The following is a 16601-nucleotide window of genomic DNA, read 5'->3' on the forward strand; positions in this document are numbered from 1 at the left end:
AATATACAGAAGTAAATTTTGGTATTTTCATACTTAGAAAATATGCATCATGACACTTTAATCATTTTCAGTTTAGAGAGTAAGAAAATAAATCCTGTTGTAGAGATTTCACAAGATTTTAAATAGCTAAAAATTAGATGCACAATTAAAAAAAAATTCCATAGCAGGAGCCCATGTTCACGGAATCACTTCTTTCTTCAAAACATTACGGAATAGCCATTCTGCAAAATGCTTCCTATTGCTAAAACAGTGTTTTCTCTATGTGTTTTATCTCAATAAAGAATTAAACAATCATACTATGCCTGGTAGTATACTAAGTCGTCCTAGGTCACAGCTGGTGAGGGGAGCTGGTTGCAGTGCTCCTAGCAGCACCACTTGTACAGAAGCTGAACTGAACAGACTACGAAAGAATAGAAACATATGTGGGTGTTTGTTCTCTTAGTTTCAACGGTATCCTAGAGGTGCAAAATAAGGACAGAAGTTGTTGAAGAATGAGGCAGTCTCTTTCTGCAAGCTTGGGTGGTTATCCCATAAATGACATGAATAATAGACATTAAACAAACATTGAAAAAGTTTATTGCATGATTATTTCACTGCTTATGGAGGAGAGCTGATGCCATTAAATCAAATCTGATCTTACTATTAAACGAACAGCTTCCTTTCCATTTTTCCCCAGGCTTTTTACCTGACTTGTTGTTCGTCAGGTTTTGCTCATTCTTTTGTTAGTTCTTCCCTGTCACCGCTGTAGTGGTCAGCTAGACAAGGTGGGAATACGGCTGCAAATGCACATTAAATTGCTGAGCTGGGTGGGGAGCAGTAAAGAAATAAAGGGGACCTGGAGCAAAGCTGCAAGGTGGACAGGAATTTGGGGTCTGTTGAGCTGAAAATAAGATGTGAAGAGAGGGAGAAGGTTGACAGGTGAGAGAGAAGGAAGTTGAATTTTCAAAGAAGAAAACAAGAAAGTTATCCAAATAACCAGAACAGACAAACAAAATAATGTACTCTGGTTTATCACAAAGGCCTTGTGGATGACAGCTACTGGTATCCTTCAAATAACTATTTACCTTTTAATTTTATTGTAAAATGTAAATCCTTCCATTAGCTATTTCTCATCTGATTACTATAATGACCCATTTTCTGGTCTTTCTGTTCTTATCCTGTGTTATTCATCCTCTTAAAATTTCTGGCACTCATTTTCTCTCTTATAGTTTCCAAATTCCCATTTTACCCTATTATTTCAGGAGCTTGCGTTGGTTGTATCTGCAGTTAAGAAGTGGATTAATAAAACAGCATTTGCATTTTCTCAACAGATACAATTCCTTATACATTAGGACTTAGTTGTAGCTCGTGGTGTCTCTCACCATCTTTTGGTTTGATTTGCAGAGTGTTTTCTCATTTATTTGCTTTCCCCTTTACTCCCTGACCATGGATGCAGAGGAATCCCCAGCCTGTGAGAGATCTTAGTTTATGTTGGTCTGTAACACAAATGTAGACTGTAATGTTATATATTGTAGCTCTCTCTGAAGATGTTTATTGCCTGTGTGTCCTGGCAATGAAGCATGTCGCAACATATTCAACGTGAGCCCAAGCAGTGCTGATGTGCAGCAGTCAGGCTTGTGGGATGTCTGCGAAGCAGCTGTGAGCAGGAAGGGCACCCCGGGGTAGTGGCAGGAAAGTGCACATGGTAAAGCATCCCACTGTGCTTCCAACCTCTCCATCCCGCAGCCTTCCAGCATGCTGGTTTTGAATTGGTGCTTCTGTGTCAATCCTCAGAGGGCTCTGCCAACAGAGACCCATTTTATGGGAACACATTTTGAAATTTCAGGGTGGTGGTGGTGGGTGCACCATGCTCTGCTCCCTCTGTTTTCCAAACTGAAATACACATTTTTGTCCCCTGGCCAGCTCTGAAGCACTAGTACATTTGTGTTTTCTTTTAAAATGTTTTCTTAACTTTACATATAATTCTAAATCTTCAAGTGTGAAGAATCCTGAGAATTTTTCCCATTCCGTCCGTGCTACGCTTTGTTGGGAAAACCTGGCTGCACAGTGCTCTCTCATGCTGGTTCTGTCCCCTGGGCTCACAGCCAGGGAAGGCACCTGAGTCCTGGGGACTTGGTGGGAACATCAGCACTTGCTGAATTCCTTGTGATAGATATTATTCCAGAAAAAATCAGCTGTATCTATCTCAGACCAAATTAGAAAACAGAGTGAGTTCCTGAAATTACAAATTTGCCTGCAGCTGAATAAACCCATTGTATATGATACAGAAACATAACATTTCAAAAGCATATTTTAACCTTGTGCTTAAGTACTGTGTTCCTACTAATAAAGTCACAGAGTCATTTACTTTCAGTTCTATGCAGAAATTTGGTTTACTTGAGCTGTTGAGTATCTGTGAGAAATCTGTTTGATAAGAAAATATGAACACAAATCATAAGTGGAAAATATTTTATAGTACAGAGGTTCATATTACAGCAGAAACAAGTAAACTTAAATATCAAGGTTCTTAAAATGAGAAGAGCCTTATACTTTTCTGGATCCACATCTGGATCACAAATACAGGAAGAGCTGAAAAAACCCACATAAATGGGATGTGTACTTACATAGTAAAGTTTCTAAAACTATCCTTAATTAACAGTGACTAAATTTAGGCTTAATTACTTATTTGAAAAAATCCAGAATGTTAGTTAATTCTTTAATACAACTCAGAAATACATTTTGAGTCCAAGTCATGTGAAGAAATCCCAAGTGGCCACGTATTAGAACATAGCAAATTATTTGCTTTTTATTCATATAAATTTACTTCTCTGATTCTTTATTAATCATACTTCATGTGGTGTTTTCATGTAAAATGTTCATAATGGGAATTCTTTCAGTGAGTTGATGTGGTTGTACTGTAGTGCATGTTTGTGATAAGATGATGTAGAAACTTACTTGGCTTCACAACACCACTGGCTATTGTACATTTTACTATAAATCAATAGATACAAATATGCATATAAACTAATCTCTTTTTCTGCTTTAACATTTCAGCTCTAGCAAATTTAAAGGTCTGCAGATGGCAGGCATCATCCCAAATTTGGATTTTCATGGCATTATTTCTGATCTGAAGGGTGATTATTTAACATTGTAGTAACATTTGTAAAACTGGATTAAAATAGAGTATGATCTTCATAACACATAAATGGGCTGAATCAGTTATGTAAGATTTAATTGGAGAAATGTGAAAGTGATTTATTTTGGAAGTACAGGTCATGTGAGAGAATATAATGAGCTCTGAGTATATTACTGAACAGCAGTACTGGGGGAATAATATGGGCAGGAGTAGTAGAGCTGCTGGATATTTGATTGAACATCAGTCAACAGCATAACACAAATAAAGGACAGTGATACATGTATGTTGTGCATGCTAAGGAGAGGAGTGTTTGTAAAAGCTTGCAGATTTCTGTCCTGTGATATGGTTCCCTTTATGTTTCAGCTGGGATAATGTGCTTATATGTTGCATTCTTTATGTCCAAATAAAACAAATTTAGGAACGAGAGTTATACTTGGTAGAAGAGTTCAGCAGAAGTGAATGTACGTTATGATAAATGACTTGCAACAGAAAGGAAAACTGTTCTTTTCTGTGGTTTACATTATTTATTTTTAAAGTAATATTTTTATGTGTTTATATTGGTTTTTAGATTAGGAGAAGAGGGATTGCTGGCTTTTTTCTGCTCATGTTGTTTGTTAGAAATCATGGCTGTGTCTCAACTTGTAACAAGATACCTAGTGTCATGAGCATGTTCCTTCTAGAGGGAACAAGGCTGAGGGCAAACATAACTTTCTGCCAACATGTAAGTGGATGTTATAAAGGAGATAATGATTAATTATTTCCATAAATCAGTGAGGACAGAACAAGAGCTAGAGAAGAAACAATTTATGTTAAATATTAATGAAAACGTAATTTAGGAGTCAGAATGGTTAATCATTGGATTAAGGATATTTGCGTAATTACAATATTTAGACATGGTGTAGATTATTGACAACATGAAGAGCGATTTGGGAATCATTATAGATGTGATTTGGGGCCTCTGACTTCTTGCAATGTGGAGCAGCTGTCCACAGGTCTGCGAAGTCATTTTGGTTTCATGCAGGTCTGAAAATCCCCTCGTGTAACACTCTGCAAAATACTACTACTGATGGGATGAGTGGGGAATGAAATCCTTGGCACTGTATTTCCTTCTTCCAACTTTATTGCATGGGTTGGATGGGCCTGAGGTAAAGAACAAGAAAAGAAAAGCAAAGCCTGAGCCATGAAGATTAGGTTTATCTTCTTTTTGACATTCCCTTTGAGGAGAACTAGAACTTTCCTTTTTCAGAACCTTTTGCTAAGGCTGAAGAAAAACAATAGAATTTATAGCAAGAAAGCTTGTCCCATGGTAACCCATTCACTGGTGGGGTTTGCCAGAATGCTTCATTAATAATGTATCTGTCCAAACTGTAGAATTCAAAAAGATACACACATCTATATTCTTTTTAATTTATAAAATAATTTTATTACAAGTTTGAGATGACCAAAGCTTTGCTGGTTTTCACTGTTAATATGAAGTTCAGTTTATCTTTTTTTTTTAACTAGTACAAAATCAGCCTCCTGTTTGGAGAGCTCTTCGGTACAGTTTGCCCACTTGCTTTGTTCTAATTTGGTTACGTACAAAAATGTTTCTTCCTTAAACCAGACTAATCTTGAATGTTTAATGAAGGAATCTGCATAAGAAGATGGGTATGATCTGAATGGCCTTGTGGTTTCAATTTATCTCAAATCATGCAGACAATAATCTTTTATGTTGGAATTTGTCGTGTTGCTCAGAGTCACAAGGGAAGAACTTACTCGAGCTATTGACGGATGAATATTTTTGCTACTTTATTTGTATCCTTTTGTAACCCCACTTTTTGATGGTGTTCCTTCCTGCTCTTACCTCAAGGCATGAAAGAAAAAGATATTTTGAGAAACGCTTTTGCTGTCCCCTTGCTGCCCCTGGCAGAGTTAATCCAGCCATCCTGCTGTGCTCATAGAGCCTGTTCTCTCCCACCCACGGTGCTTCCTCCTCACAGATTAAGAGTCAAAGTACAGCATGATGCAGACTCTGCCTGTGATGTATGATTCTGCTCTGCCATAGTGGCCATTGCCTTTTTTTAAGGAAATAGTAGTATTGACAGTTGTGATAGCATAAAGGGGACAAACAAAACAAGGATGTAAGAGGGAACTAATAGCTTCTTTTTAAAGCCATATCACGTAGTTGAAAAATGGACAAGAGTTGGGTTTAAAATCTGACAAGCAACTTCACAATCCAAACCAAATGTATCTGTAGACAAAATTGCTTTTAATTTAATTATGCTAATCAATTAGACTACCTGAAAAAAACCCCAGTAATTACTATAGCTGCAGTTGATATGAATTGGTAGCTTTTACATATGTAGTAGCTTCTATTTGGTGTTAAAGGATGAGATTGATGAAGGTGAAGGGTGGTGTTGTGAAACCTGGGGAGATGGGCTGGTACCATTTATTGCAAGCCATGATTTTCTTCTAGAACCTGTAATAATTGTTTTAATAAGTATAATTAAATAATTGTTTAATGAGCAAGGATTGCAAACCAGGATGGTATGGGACAATTTTTTTTTTTTTTTTTTTTTTTTTTTATGCTAAGGTTGTATGTCATGCCATAAGCTATACTGAGGTTATTGGTCATTCAATGTTTATTCTTTTGGGGAGTGTCCTTGCTGAAACAAAACTGATGAAGTTCGTCAGTTGGCTGTTGTTGCAGAGCAGGTAGAGCAATAATTGAGGACCCTCTTTACATCAGGTCATATATGTAGGTGCATATTTCCTGTAAAGTAATGAAACTAAGATGATAGAGGTGGCATCGCTGGACAGCATAACACATGGTACACAAAAAAAAGTTAACAGTGCCTATACTGACACATCACCAAGTGTGTTTTACTTCATCCAGTGTGCCAAATGCTTTCAAAGAAAGTGATGTGGCCGAGACTAAGCAGCTGCTTTGCAGTAGGGTGAATCCATGCTGATTACTGATAAGGCAGAAACAGTTACAAGAAGAAAAACATTTTTAATGAAATGGCTACCCTGTCTCTGACAGCTTTGTTCCAGACCTCAGGAGGAAAATGGCAGATACCTGACAGACGGACTAGAAAACCAAATTTAGTAACTGCTGAATACTAGAAAGCATGGGCTCATAAACCATGGTTTCTGTGGCTTTAGCATTCTTCACAGATTTATAATTTTTTTTTATATATACTAGCTGTCCTTTTGGGTGGTCCAGTGTGAGAGAAGCTGAGATTTCACTGTGATGGATGCATCTCGTGTTTGGCTTGCACTGCTGTAAGCACAAGTGGCTGCTGAAGAGGGGTTTTCCACCTTTTCCTCTTTCCCTCATCCTTGGTCGTACTTTCCTACCCGTGTGTATTTACCAGTGCTAGCTCTTCTACGGTCAAGAAAGGAAGTAGATGAGTTGCTGGTGGCACAGAGAATGGCTCCCTGCCTGCCCCCCAGGTCTGTTTTTAAGGCAGATGGGATCCCTGGGAGGTCGCTCTGCCTTAGCTGCTCCCACTCTGCAGCCCAGCACCCCTCTAGTAAGAGCGAACCCTGATATTTTTTCTGCAGATCTTCTTTTAAGGAAGCATTTTCATGAGACCTGTAGGACAATTCTCCTATACTTTGTCAGCATATTAGGATGGCTTGCGTCCTTAGTGTCACACAGTCGGTTCATACTAATGGAGTATTGACATTGGCAGTGAAGGCTTTTGTATCAAAGACTGCAGACACTTTGTACTTCTTTATGATTTTTATACAGCTCTTCCCTTAAAAAATTGGGTAAATATTAATGCTATCAGTGGAACAATAATGCATGATCAAGTTTTTAACTCTGGGATATTTAATACTTTAGGGGATAAGTTGTATTCTGGATTGCTCTGTGTGGTATTCTGTGTGAACTGCTCCATAGCACAGCTTGAATGCAAGCCATAGGTAGCCTCTGTGCATTGATTTGGCTTAAACTAGATATTCAATACTCACACTTTTAATGTGAATGCTTTACAATACAGAAAAATAATTTTAGTAAACTGAAAATGCTTTAATATGATTATTAGATCTTTGTGCACGCAGCTGGTAACTTAAAAGTATACTAAGAAACTGAATATGTGCTAAATAACATCTCTTAACAACATTTGTTCTGATGCATGGTCCAGGTTCTCCTGTCCAGCATTTGGCTTTTTTGTCTGATTGTTGAAGACATTCTTTTTGTAGTCATTGCATATGTACAAGATGATGATGATTAAAAAACCAAAATGCATAGAAGGACCCCCATTAAATTGTGCTATTGGAAGAAATTATTTAACACCATCTCCGTTTTTTTTGTTATTTTTACTGCAATTTTATTGGAAGATATAGAAATAAACAATCAATTTTCAATTCTAATATATTAATATATCTGTATAATTAACTGATACTGTTCTCATATTACAGATCTTACCTTTTAATGACTGCGTTAGTTTTAACTGTGAGCTAGAGTAATCTGCATTTTTACTTCAAGCAGCAAATGGCTTTTTGCTTCTTTTGGTATTATGAAAACATTCATTATTTTATGTTATTAGAAAGCTTGAGTGTGTAGACAAATGTGTCCCATTCTTTAAAGGGACTTGAAAGTGGGTTTTTTTTCCTTTTTCTTGGAATTAAGTCCATGGTGAAACTGAATCAAGATCAGAAAAGGGATCAATTCTAGAGCTGTTAAAATTTTCTATGGAGGTTTGTATTTTTATCTCCTGTTTCTTGTTACACTAGCTATATTTCATGCTAGTGTACCGATTAATGTGCTTTGCTGATAATTGCATATTAAAAATAGGTAAATAAATTATTAGCTCATTATGAAGCATGTTATAGTACCAGTAACTTTAATTATAATTAATCTGCTATGTAAGTAATCCTGCAAAATATTGTGGGATAACATATTGGTAGTGCAGTTGCTCTGTTGTAGTGCTATATGAATAACATTGAAGGCCTCAAGGAGGTTGGCCAGGAATTTTAATCCTTGTCTCTGTGACCACACATTTTCCAAATCCGATCTTAACCAGTGACTGGACCTGTCATTAGCTCAGCACGTGGGTAGGAGAATGCAAGTCACCAGTGGAGGGAACAGTCTAAGAAGTTTGTCCTCTAGGACTCAATTTGGAAATGTATTCCTCCTTTCAAGCTTGTCCAGTATTTTTTTCACTTACTGCTTGTGAAAACAGAAGGAACGTTTTCACTTTATGTACTGACCTGCTTAGTGCTTGCTATTTCTCACTTAAATAATACTTTCAGCCTTGTCTCTTAGAATAGGTAATCATTATTGTAATAATCTTTATTTGTATGTATAATAGACTTGCAGGATTTCTGATTTATGGGGGTTGGTTTGAGCTTCATGTAATAAAAATGCACATATATAATATTTGTCATTACATCTGAGGCTTGCAAAATCATTAAACTGTGATTTTTATTTTTTTTTAAGGCCATGGATTTAACTTTTAATTAAAAATTGTTTTTAAAAAGTGTTTCAGCATGTAGCCTGAGACACATCCTCAGGAGGTAAAGTGGCCAGGTCTCAGCACTGGCCAAGTCTTGTTTCACTATATTTTCCTGATTTTTATTAATGAAAAATAAAATTTTTCCATTTAAATATTAAGGGTTACTGATTACAATTACTTTTTCTTATCTTTAGTGGAGGCAAAAATACTAGCACCTGATTTTTTCAGTCATCCAGTTCTTAAACTAATGAGAATTTGGAAAACAGTTTAATGACAAAAATGGCTTGTCTGTCAGAAGTCAGGACAAACATTCCAGAAGCCTCAGTAGTACCAAAGCATGTCCTGAGAACTTCTGCAAAAAATAATAAATCCTCACCTGCTTGAATCTGACCTGGGATGGCAACGACTGAACAGCGTTGTAACACCACTGCCTTGGCAGCACATAATGTGCATCAGTGCAGCTTGAAGGAGTGTAATAACCTGGCATTCAGAATTACCTTTACATGGAGAAGAATCTTGGCCTTTGGCTTCTTAGTAACATTAAAATGGAGATCTGCAACTGAATTGTATATTTGAGGGGCTGGGGGGGACAAAACAAAAATCAGTTCCTTGTGATAACATGTAGAAATGGGACTAGGCAACCATCTGTCTTTGTGAAATGCTGTTACCAAGACAACTGACATCTGTTTCCAGTTGGGTAATTAATTCAAGGGGATAATGGTGCATATTTCATATCATTATGGTATGAAATCATAAGTCTCTTACAAGTCTCTTTATAGGCATAATAAACAATTGCTTCCACTGCAGTTGTAGAAACCAGAGAAGTCTTGGCATCTAGCAGAGTTGCAACGAGTCTCTGATCTGCAGGGTGCATTGGAGCTTCTTTGTTTCCACATGCCTACGCTTTGCTGGCCAGTTAGGGGTCTTCAGGAAAACCCCTGCACTGTTAAAAATGGCAAGGGCTTATGATAGTTTTGACTAGATTTGGCTGTGTTTGGTATTGGTAAGCCATTGGGCATTCTGTATTGTAGCTGACTCGGCATATTTTGAAAGATAACTATGCCTAATTATCACACCATGTAATGTTAGTCAGTATGTGGTGCATTTTCGTTTGTTGCAGGTTTTTCTTGTTTTAACTGTTAACCACTGACCTATGGATAGGATTTGTAAAATTCTGAATAGTTGTCCATGCTTGGAATTTGTATTTAGGTGTATTTAATCCTTTTTCAAATTTTCAGTTAAACCAATCAGGATGATCATCAAGTGAGCTGTACTGGTTGGCCTGGGCTCACTGCCTGGGTATTCTGGGCACTGCCCCCACAGGGCAGCATTGTGGCAGGAAAGCAGTAATAATCAAAGTATTCTTCACCTGCAGTTCCAGATATCCTGGAGTTTGGAATTTATTCCAATATGACCAGCAGTGAAATGATTAATAAAATTGAGTTTAGCTAGGGCTGTTTACTTACAGAAAAAGGAAGATCACACCTTGTTGGCTTGCATTTACCTTTTTTTCTTCTTAAATTCTGAAGTGTCTAATACTGCTACCAGACAATCACTAGTACTATTCTGATCACTCTAGTTTTTCAACTTTGTAGCTAGTTCCTAGTGTCTGATTGCTGCTACCTGTTTAGTCCAGACCACTTGCACAGCAGCCCTGTGGAGAAGGACTTGGGATTATTAGTGGTTGGAAAACTGATTATGAGCCAGCAATGTGTGCTCGCAACCCATAAAGACAACTGGGCTGCATCAAGAGAAGTGTGGCCAGCAGGTCAAGAGAGGTGATTCTCCCCCTCTGCTCTGTTCTTGTGAGACCCCACCTGGAGTGCTGTGTTCAGCTCTGGGCTCCCAATATGAGAAGGACATGGACCTGTTGGAGCAAGTCCAGAGGAGGTCCATGAAGATGATTAGAGGGCTGGAGCACCTCCCTTATGAGGACAGGCTGAAAGAGTTGGGGTTGTTCAGCCCAGAGAAGAGGCGAGGATGGTGAGACACAACCTGGTGATGCCAGATTGGATGAAGCTTTGAGCCACCTGATCTAGGTGTCCCTGCCCACAGCAGGGAAGTTGGAACTAGATGATCTTTAAGGTCCCTTCCAACCCAAACCATTCTGATTCTATGATGGTTCTAATGTTACCCAATACAGTAACTCTTCAGATGATTCCAAAAGAAAGGGAATCGGTGTCTTGAATTTTAGTAATCTTCATAATACTCATTAAAAAAGAAAAAGAAAGTACAGTATTAGATCATATTATTCAATCAGAAAACAAGATCAGGCAAAAGAATGTTGCAAAAACAATGCTCAGTTTTAGATGGAATAACTTGTTAATTCCAGCATCTGCACATATAGAGTCATCGGGGAGTTATTGGGCTACATGTGTTTGTTTTTTAAAACATCTGTCAACTAAGTCAGGAATCTAAATGCAAAGTGTTACATTGATTACATCTGTGGATTTCTTAAATTTCCTAGTGAAATTTCATTTTGTATGATAATCATTGGAGAATATGGAGGTAAAAATAGGATTAAATTTGTGTGTGTGTATAATTTCTTTGGACAAATGACTTGCCCCGTTCTCCTTTAACTGTATTGCAGCATCAGATATAAGCAAATATATGTAATAGAGTCGCATTATTTTTGTCTCAGGTATCCTACTGTTGGTATGGAAAGAAGCATGTCATGTACATGCTGCTTTTTTTTTGGTGTTCCAATAATGAAATAACAGGCTGTGGAGGGCCTTAAGCTACTCTGAACAATTTCATGACATGTTGTAGCTGATTCCTGCAGCCACACTGCAAAGCTCATTTCATTGTCATATATTAAGTAGGCTACAATCCATTTGACAAAATGCTTCACTGCGTAGCATTTTGGTGCATTGTATTGTGTGTCCATATAGTTCAGTGTTACTGTGTTCAGTGTTACCTGGTATATATAAAATATTCATGGGGAACTAACCTGTGGGCTGAATAAGTGCAAGACTTTTAACGGTTATCTGATACACAGCATTAAAATATTTCTAAGATACTTCTTTAGGCAACTTTACAATTGCACATTGTTGACCTATATTTGTGGTGTTTGACATTTTTGATAAACATTGTCAAGTATAATCCATCATGGAACAAGTTTTCAGAGTTTCAGGGTGTTAAACTTTTATAACTCAAATATAGGAGTGTTTCAGAAAACAGCATTTTAGACAGGTTTTCCAAGAAATACAGCCATCTTCAGTTAACAGGGTGTGGTCCACATGAGACTGGGCTACAGCTACCTACTGTCTGAGGACCATATGTTTCTGTAGGTTGCATCTTTAAATCCCTGCCACTTCAAATTTTGGGTGACCACCATTTCAATTGAAAAACAATATGTGGAATAAGCTTAGTAGTACTTATGGTCTGTATTGCTTTCAAATTTAGCACAGTTTTTGAAATAATATAATCATTTAGACCTGTTGCTGATCTCTTATGTGTGAAGTCCCTCAAGACTTTTGTCCTTTTCTCAGCTGTTGTTCAACAGCTCTGTGAAGTCAGAGAGAATTGCCTTGTGTGATTTCATAGCTAATAAGACAATCAGAGGTGCTGAGGACCTCGAAGCAACCCAAGAACTGTAGCTTGACTTAAAAATCTCTGGGTATATGGTCTTGATGATGGGGAAGCATTATGAAAGAAGCAAGTTCACTGAAGTGTGTTACCTGAATAATGCTTAAAGCAGCTGTAGTTCATTTATGTGTTTCATCTATTTAAATACAGAGATAAACTGTGCACCCTTCTGTTTAACATTCAATATAAACCAAATATATAACTAAGTCTTCTGCATGCCTCCAGCGTTTTTGTGTGTGCTGCATGCTCTCAGCTTTACTCATGCTTCTCCAGATCAAGACTAACAGGAGAGTACATTGCAGGCTTGTGGGACTGCAGCATAAGTCTGCTGTTGAACTGCAGGGTCAGCTGCCTCTCCGAGGAAGGCCTTGAGCTGTTTCATGTCACAGCCCCTTGCTTTGTAGATGTGAGCAAACAAGATGTTCATGATGATCAACATTATCAAATAGCACAGAGACATCCAACAGAGGACATGTGGATGAATTCACGTGCCCATGGAGAGGCAGGAGTCCACCCACCAGAATAATGACAGTGTGTAATGACACACAATATCCTGAGATATTGGATCTAGGAGATGTCATAGGGGAGTTGCTGGGGTTTGGGTTTTATTTGTTTGTTCTCATGAATGGTAGCTCTTGGTGGTACTGCTTAAACTGAGGTAGTTGCTCACTCAAGAGGTAACATTTTCAGGGTTTTTTGGGGACTACTACTTTTTTAGGTTGAGTGAGAAATTCCTCTCAGCTGAAGGGTGTTGACACACGGTGGTCCTAAATATAGTGGGAAGTACTGTTTTCTGAGAAAGATGGAGGCAGCTCTGGTGTATGAAACCATATATACAGTCTGAAAGAGTTATGTGAGGACACTGCTGTTTGCAGAGCAGAGACTTGCTTCTACAATTAGGGCTGCCTTACACTTTGAAGCCATTGTAGCCATTAAAGAATAGCATCAAAATACGATTTTTTTCCACTAATGCTTAAGTTTCTGAATTGCTGCTTCTGATCTTTCTGTTTTTCTGAGAGCAGTGGTGGGTTTGTATGTGGCAGGAACATAGAGAGATACAAGTGGGGAGTAGTTGCAGTAAATTTGGAACACCTTTTTGACAGTGCTCTTGGAGTTTGGACAAGCACAAGGTATTTGAACCTATCCACTGATGGTCATAATTTTGTGCAACAGAGATTTTTTTCCTTGCATCTGATAAAAGTAATAGACCTCCAGGACAAAGTTTGTCCATTCTTACGCACGGATGATTGTACATAATAATGCAAACTGTACACGTTGTTTGGAGATTACCCATGAAAGGCATGGTGAATAGACTTAAAAGTGATAACATTTATTCATTGTGCAGTTCCGTTTCTCCCCTCATGCCCTCTCTAAGCATTTTCTGGCTGTTCCTTACTGTCTTCCTCATCCATCCCATTAATTCCCTTTAATACTCACAGTTTGCTTGCACCTCTACATTTCCTTGTCCAGTGTTGTCCTCCCCTTTCTTGTTTTTGTGACAGATCTACTGCCTTCTCTTCCTGTTTCATTTTCCTTTCCTCCTTACTCATTTTCAAGACTTTTTTTTTTTTTTTCTTTTCAGTTTTCCACATCTATACCTGATTCAGTTTCTTCCTTCATTTTATTTGGGTTTTCCCCTGTTTGATCCCATCTCTCATTTTCTCTGCTGATTGTTTGTCTCACGCTGCTCTCTGCTTAGCCTGTGTAGTGGACTAACTTGTTAAAAGATTTAAAGAGAAAATGGCTTCACTCTGAATGGATCTTCATTTAATGATTGCAATGTGTTCTTTTTAATGAGGTATTTTTGTTATTATTTCAGGTCTTAAAAATTAGCTTGATTGGCCACCGGAAGCGTGTTCTGGCATCTTTGGGAGATAGGCTTCACGAAGACCCTCCTCAGAAACCACCTCGGTCAATAACCCTCAGGGTAAGTCCCTATCACTATTTGCATTTCTCAAGAAGTCAGCAAGCGTTTCATAACGTTCACATGAAAACAACAGCTGCTTCAAGTGGGGTTCAACCTACCTCACTTCAGAAATTTACACTGTAGACAGGCTGACCTGCTCAGTTGCACCTCCCCATATAGCCAGCAGAAATAATTTGACATTTTTACAGGGTGATTCATCTGACCTGTTTCAGATGTCTACCTTAGGATGAGATAAGTAGTATCTTAGAATTAACAGCTTATCTTCTTTACTCAAAAAAGAAACTCAGGACCAGGTGTGTACAACCTGCACATCTACATTTGCCCACAGGAATGCCAGCCCAGCTGATCAATACTGCAGAAGAAGAGTTACCATTTTCCTTTCATGTTTTCAAATGCTTGCACTTGCTTTTCAGACATGCACTTTATGCTTTCTTTAAAGAGATCCTCTTGAAATTGTTGAGGTACAAATGCCATTAAGATGTTTTTATGTATCAAAAGTTTAGTAGTGTTTTTATTTTTCATTTGCATTCCCTCTTTCAAAAACCTTGTTGCAATGTCCCTGGGGTTTTTCCACACTTGACTAGATTTAATCTTCTCTCATTACACCACCTTCACTCAATTTCTCTGATCCAATGCCTCTGCTTACTTGCTGTCTGTTGCCCTTATCAAGTTGTGGTCTGATGACCCATTCCTACTGTGTTCTCTCCAAGGGAGTTCATATCAACACTTTTTATTTTGATATTTTAGGTCACACGTTTTGCATTTGATTGGATCTCATTATTTTCATGGGGCTGCATTTCTGACTGGGATCACATTTGGGACTAAATTCCAAATGTCAGAGAGTGTCTGTGCTCCCAAGTTAAATTTCCTAGTGTAAAGAGAAATAGAGAAAGACAGAATGAGGGCTTATTTTTACATACACTTACAATTTCTGTGACCAGCCTGTTTTCACTCTGCTTATTTTCAGATGCCACATATAGACATTTAAGATTGCCCCCCAATTCATCCTCTTCTAGTGTCATGCTGAAAAAGATCTCACAAGTCTATAACATCCTGCTCTAAGGCACATTGCACAAATGTGTGGATTTTTTTCTTGTATTTCATTTTTTATGTATTATGTGAGTGATTCCTGATGCATGGCAGGTGTTAAAACACTCCCAGGAAACAGGAACCATTTTAAAGTCTCACATTTTTGCTCAGTACTTTCAGTGCTCTGGACTGGGGAATTAGTTCCTCTTCAGCAGGTGGGAAAGTTTCCACAGCCCTTGTTATTGATTAGGACTGTATATTCTTAGTTAATAGTGAAGAGAAAACTGAATGTCCTCCATCTGTAGTCAAAATGATAAAAAGTAGTCTGCCGCTCCACAGCTAGAGCTGCTGATGTGGGCAAGTGCTATATGTCATTCATCACCTCGTGGTATTGGAGTCTTCACAGAGAATCCTAAAGAGGGGGACGTGAGTTTGGATTAAGGTTTTCTTTCCCATCAACTGCTACTATGCCATTTCACACAAAACAAAGACGTAGTATTTAGTCAGTAGTTTGCAATAATTTTTAGCTTGAAAATTGTTTTAAATAAACTGCTGCTACTACAAGATCGATTTATATAGAATGGTTTGGGTTGGAAGGGACCTTAGAGATCATCTAGTTCCAAACACCCTGCCATAGGCAGGGACACCTTCCACTAATCCAGGATGCTGTAGATCAGTAGAAAAGATAGTTGTTGTTTGAAGAGTCTGCTTTTAAGGTCCCAAGGTCAACCTAAGCATGGATAACAATTCATCTTTTTCAACTCTTTTCACATTAGCTTTTAAAATATGTCAAAGGAATAAATGGTTAAATATTGAGGAAAAGCAACAAACATTAAAAAATATCCACAAAATATGTTATTCCCACAATAACTGTGTACTAAGGAAAGGTTATTTTGATTTCAAACTCATGAAGTTAGAAAATCCTGGATCTCAGGTTACCTATGCAGTTTTGCTTTCCTTCCTTGAGTGCATTATAATCTTTAATTACAGGACCAGTTTCCATGTTATTCATGGAACCCAGCCTCATCCTGTCAGCACTGGAGTCTGGAATTTAAACTGAAAGAGCAACAATTTGTTGTTCTGGAGAAGCAGCTTTATATTAGTAGAGATAGTTTAACACAAGAATTAATTCACTAGAGGGAATTCTTGGTTTCAGGAACTGGCTAGACAAACATTTGTGGGGCATAAGATGCACATAAGGCAGCCTGAGGAAGGATCTCTTAATCTCCCTTCCAGTCCTGACCTGCGTGGTTCCAGCTTTATGTGACCTGCAGGACTGACAGGTGGGGATGAAGCAGATTTTGATAGTGAAATATATGATCAGGCATCCCTGCAGGGCATGTATCCATGCATTCACAACAGGGTGGAAACATGATTTGAAGCAGCGTGGTACTGAGGACATGATAGCACCTGCGTGGGCATCCATGCCTGGTCTGCAGATTTGGTAAGGAGATGAGAAAGTGAGTATGTAGTAAGGAAGAGTAACGAAGGGACAATG

At 38.1% G+C, this 16601-nt stretch overlaps 1 protein-coding gene across 7 annotated transcripts in view; it reads left to right on the plus strand.

Annotated features, from left to right (window-relative positions):
- Window positions 1–16601, plus strand: part of ANKS1B (ankyrin repeat and sterile alpha motif domain containing 1B) — a 455171-nt gene that overhangs the window by 387658 nt on the left and 50912 nt on the right. For all 7 annotated transcript variants that reach the window (XM_026865589.1, XM_026865597.1, XM_026865606.1 and 4 more), the window contains one exon: window positions 13967–14074. In XM_026865589.1, the coding sequence (XP_026721390.1) occupies window positions 13967–14074 (108 nt within the window). The remainder of the gene's footprint in view (window positions 1–13966; window positions 14075–16601) is intronic.

This window comes from Athene cunicularia, assembly GCF_003259725.1.
Source record: "Athene cunicularia isolate RWA chromosome 1 unlocalized genomic scaffold, athCun1 chr1_part2, whole genome shotgun sequence".
Lineage (NCBI taxonomy): Eukaryota > Metazoa > Chordata > Aves > Strigiformes > Strigidae > Athene > Athene cunicularia.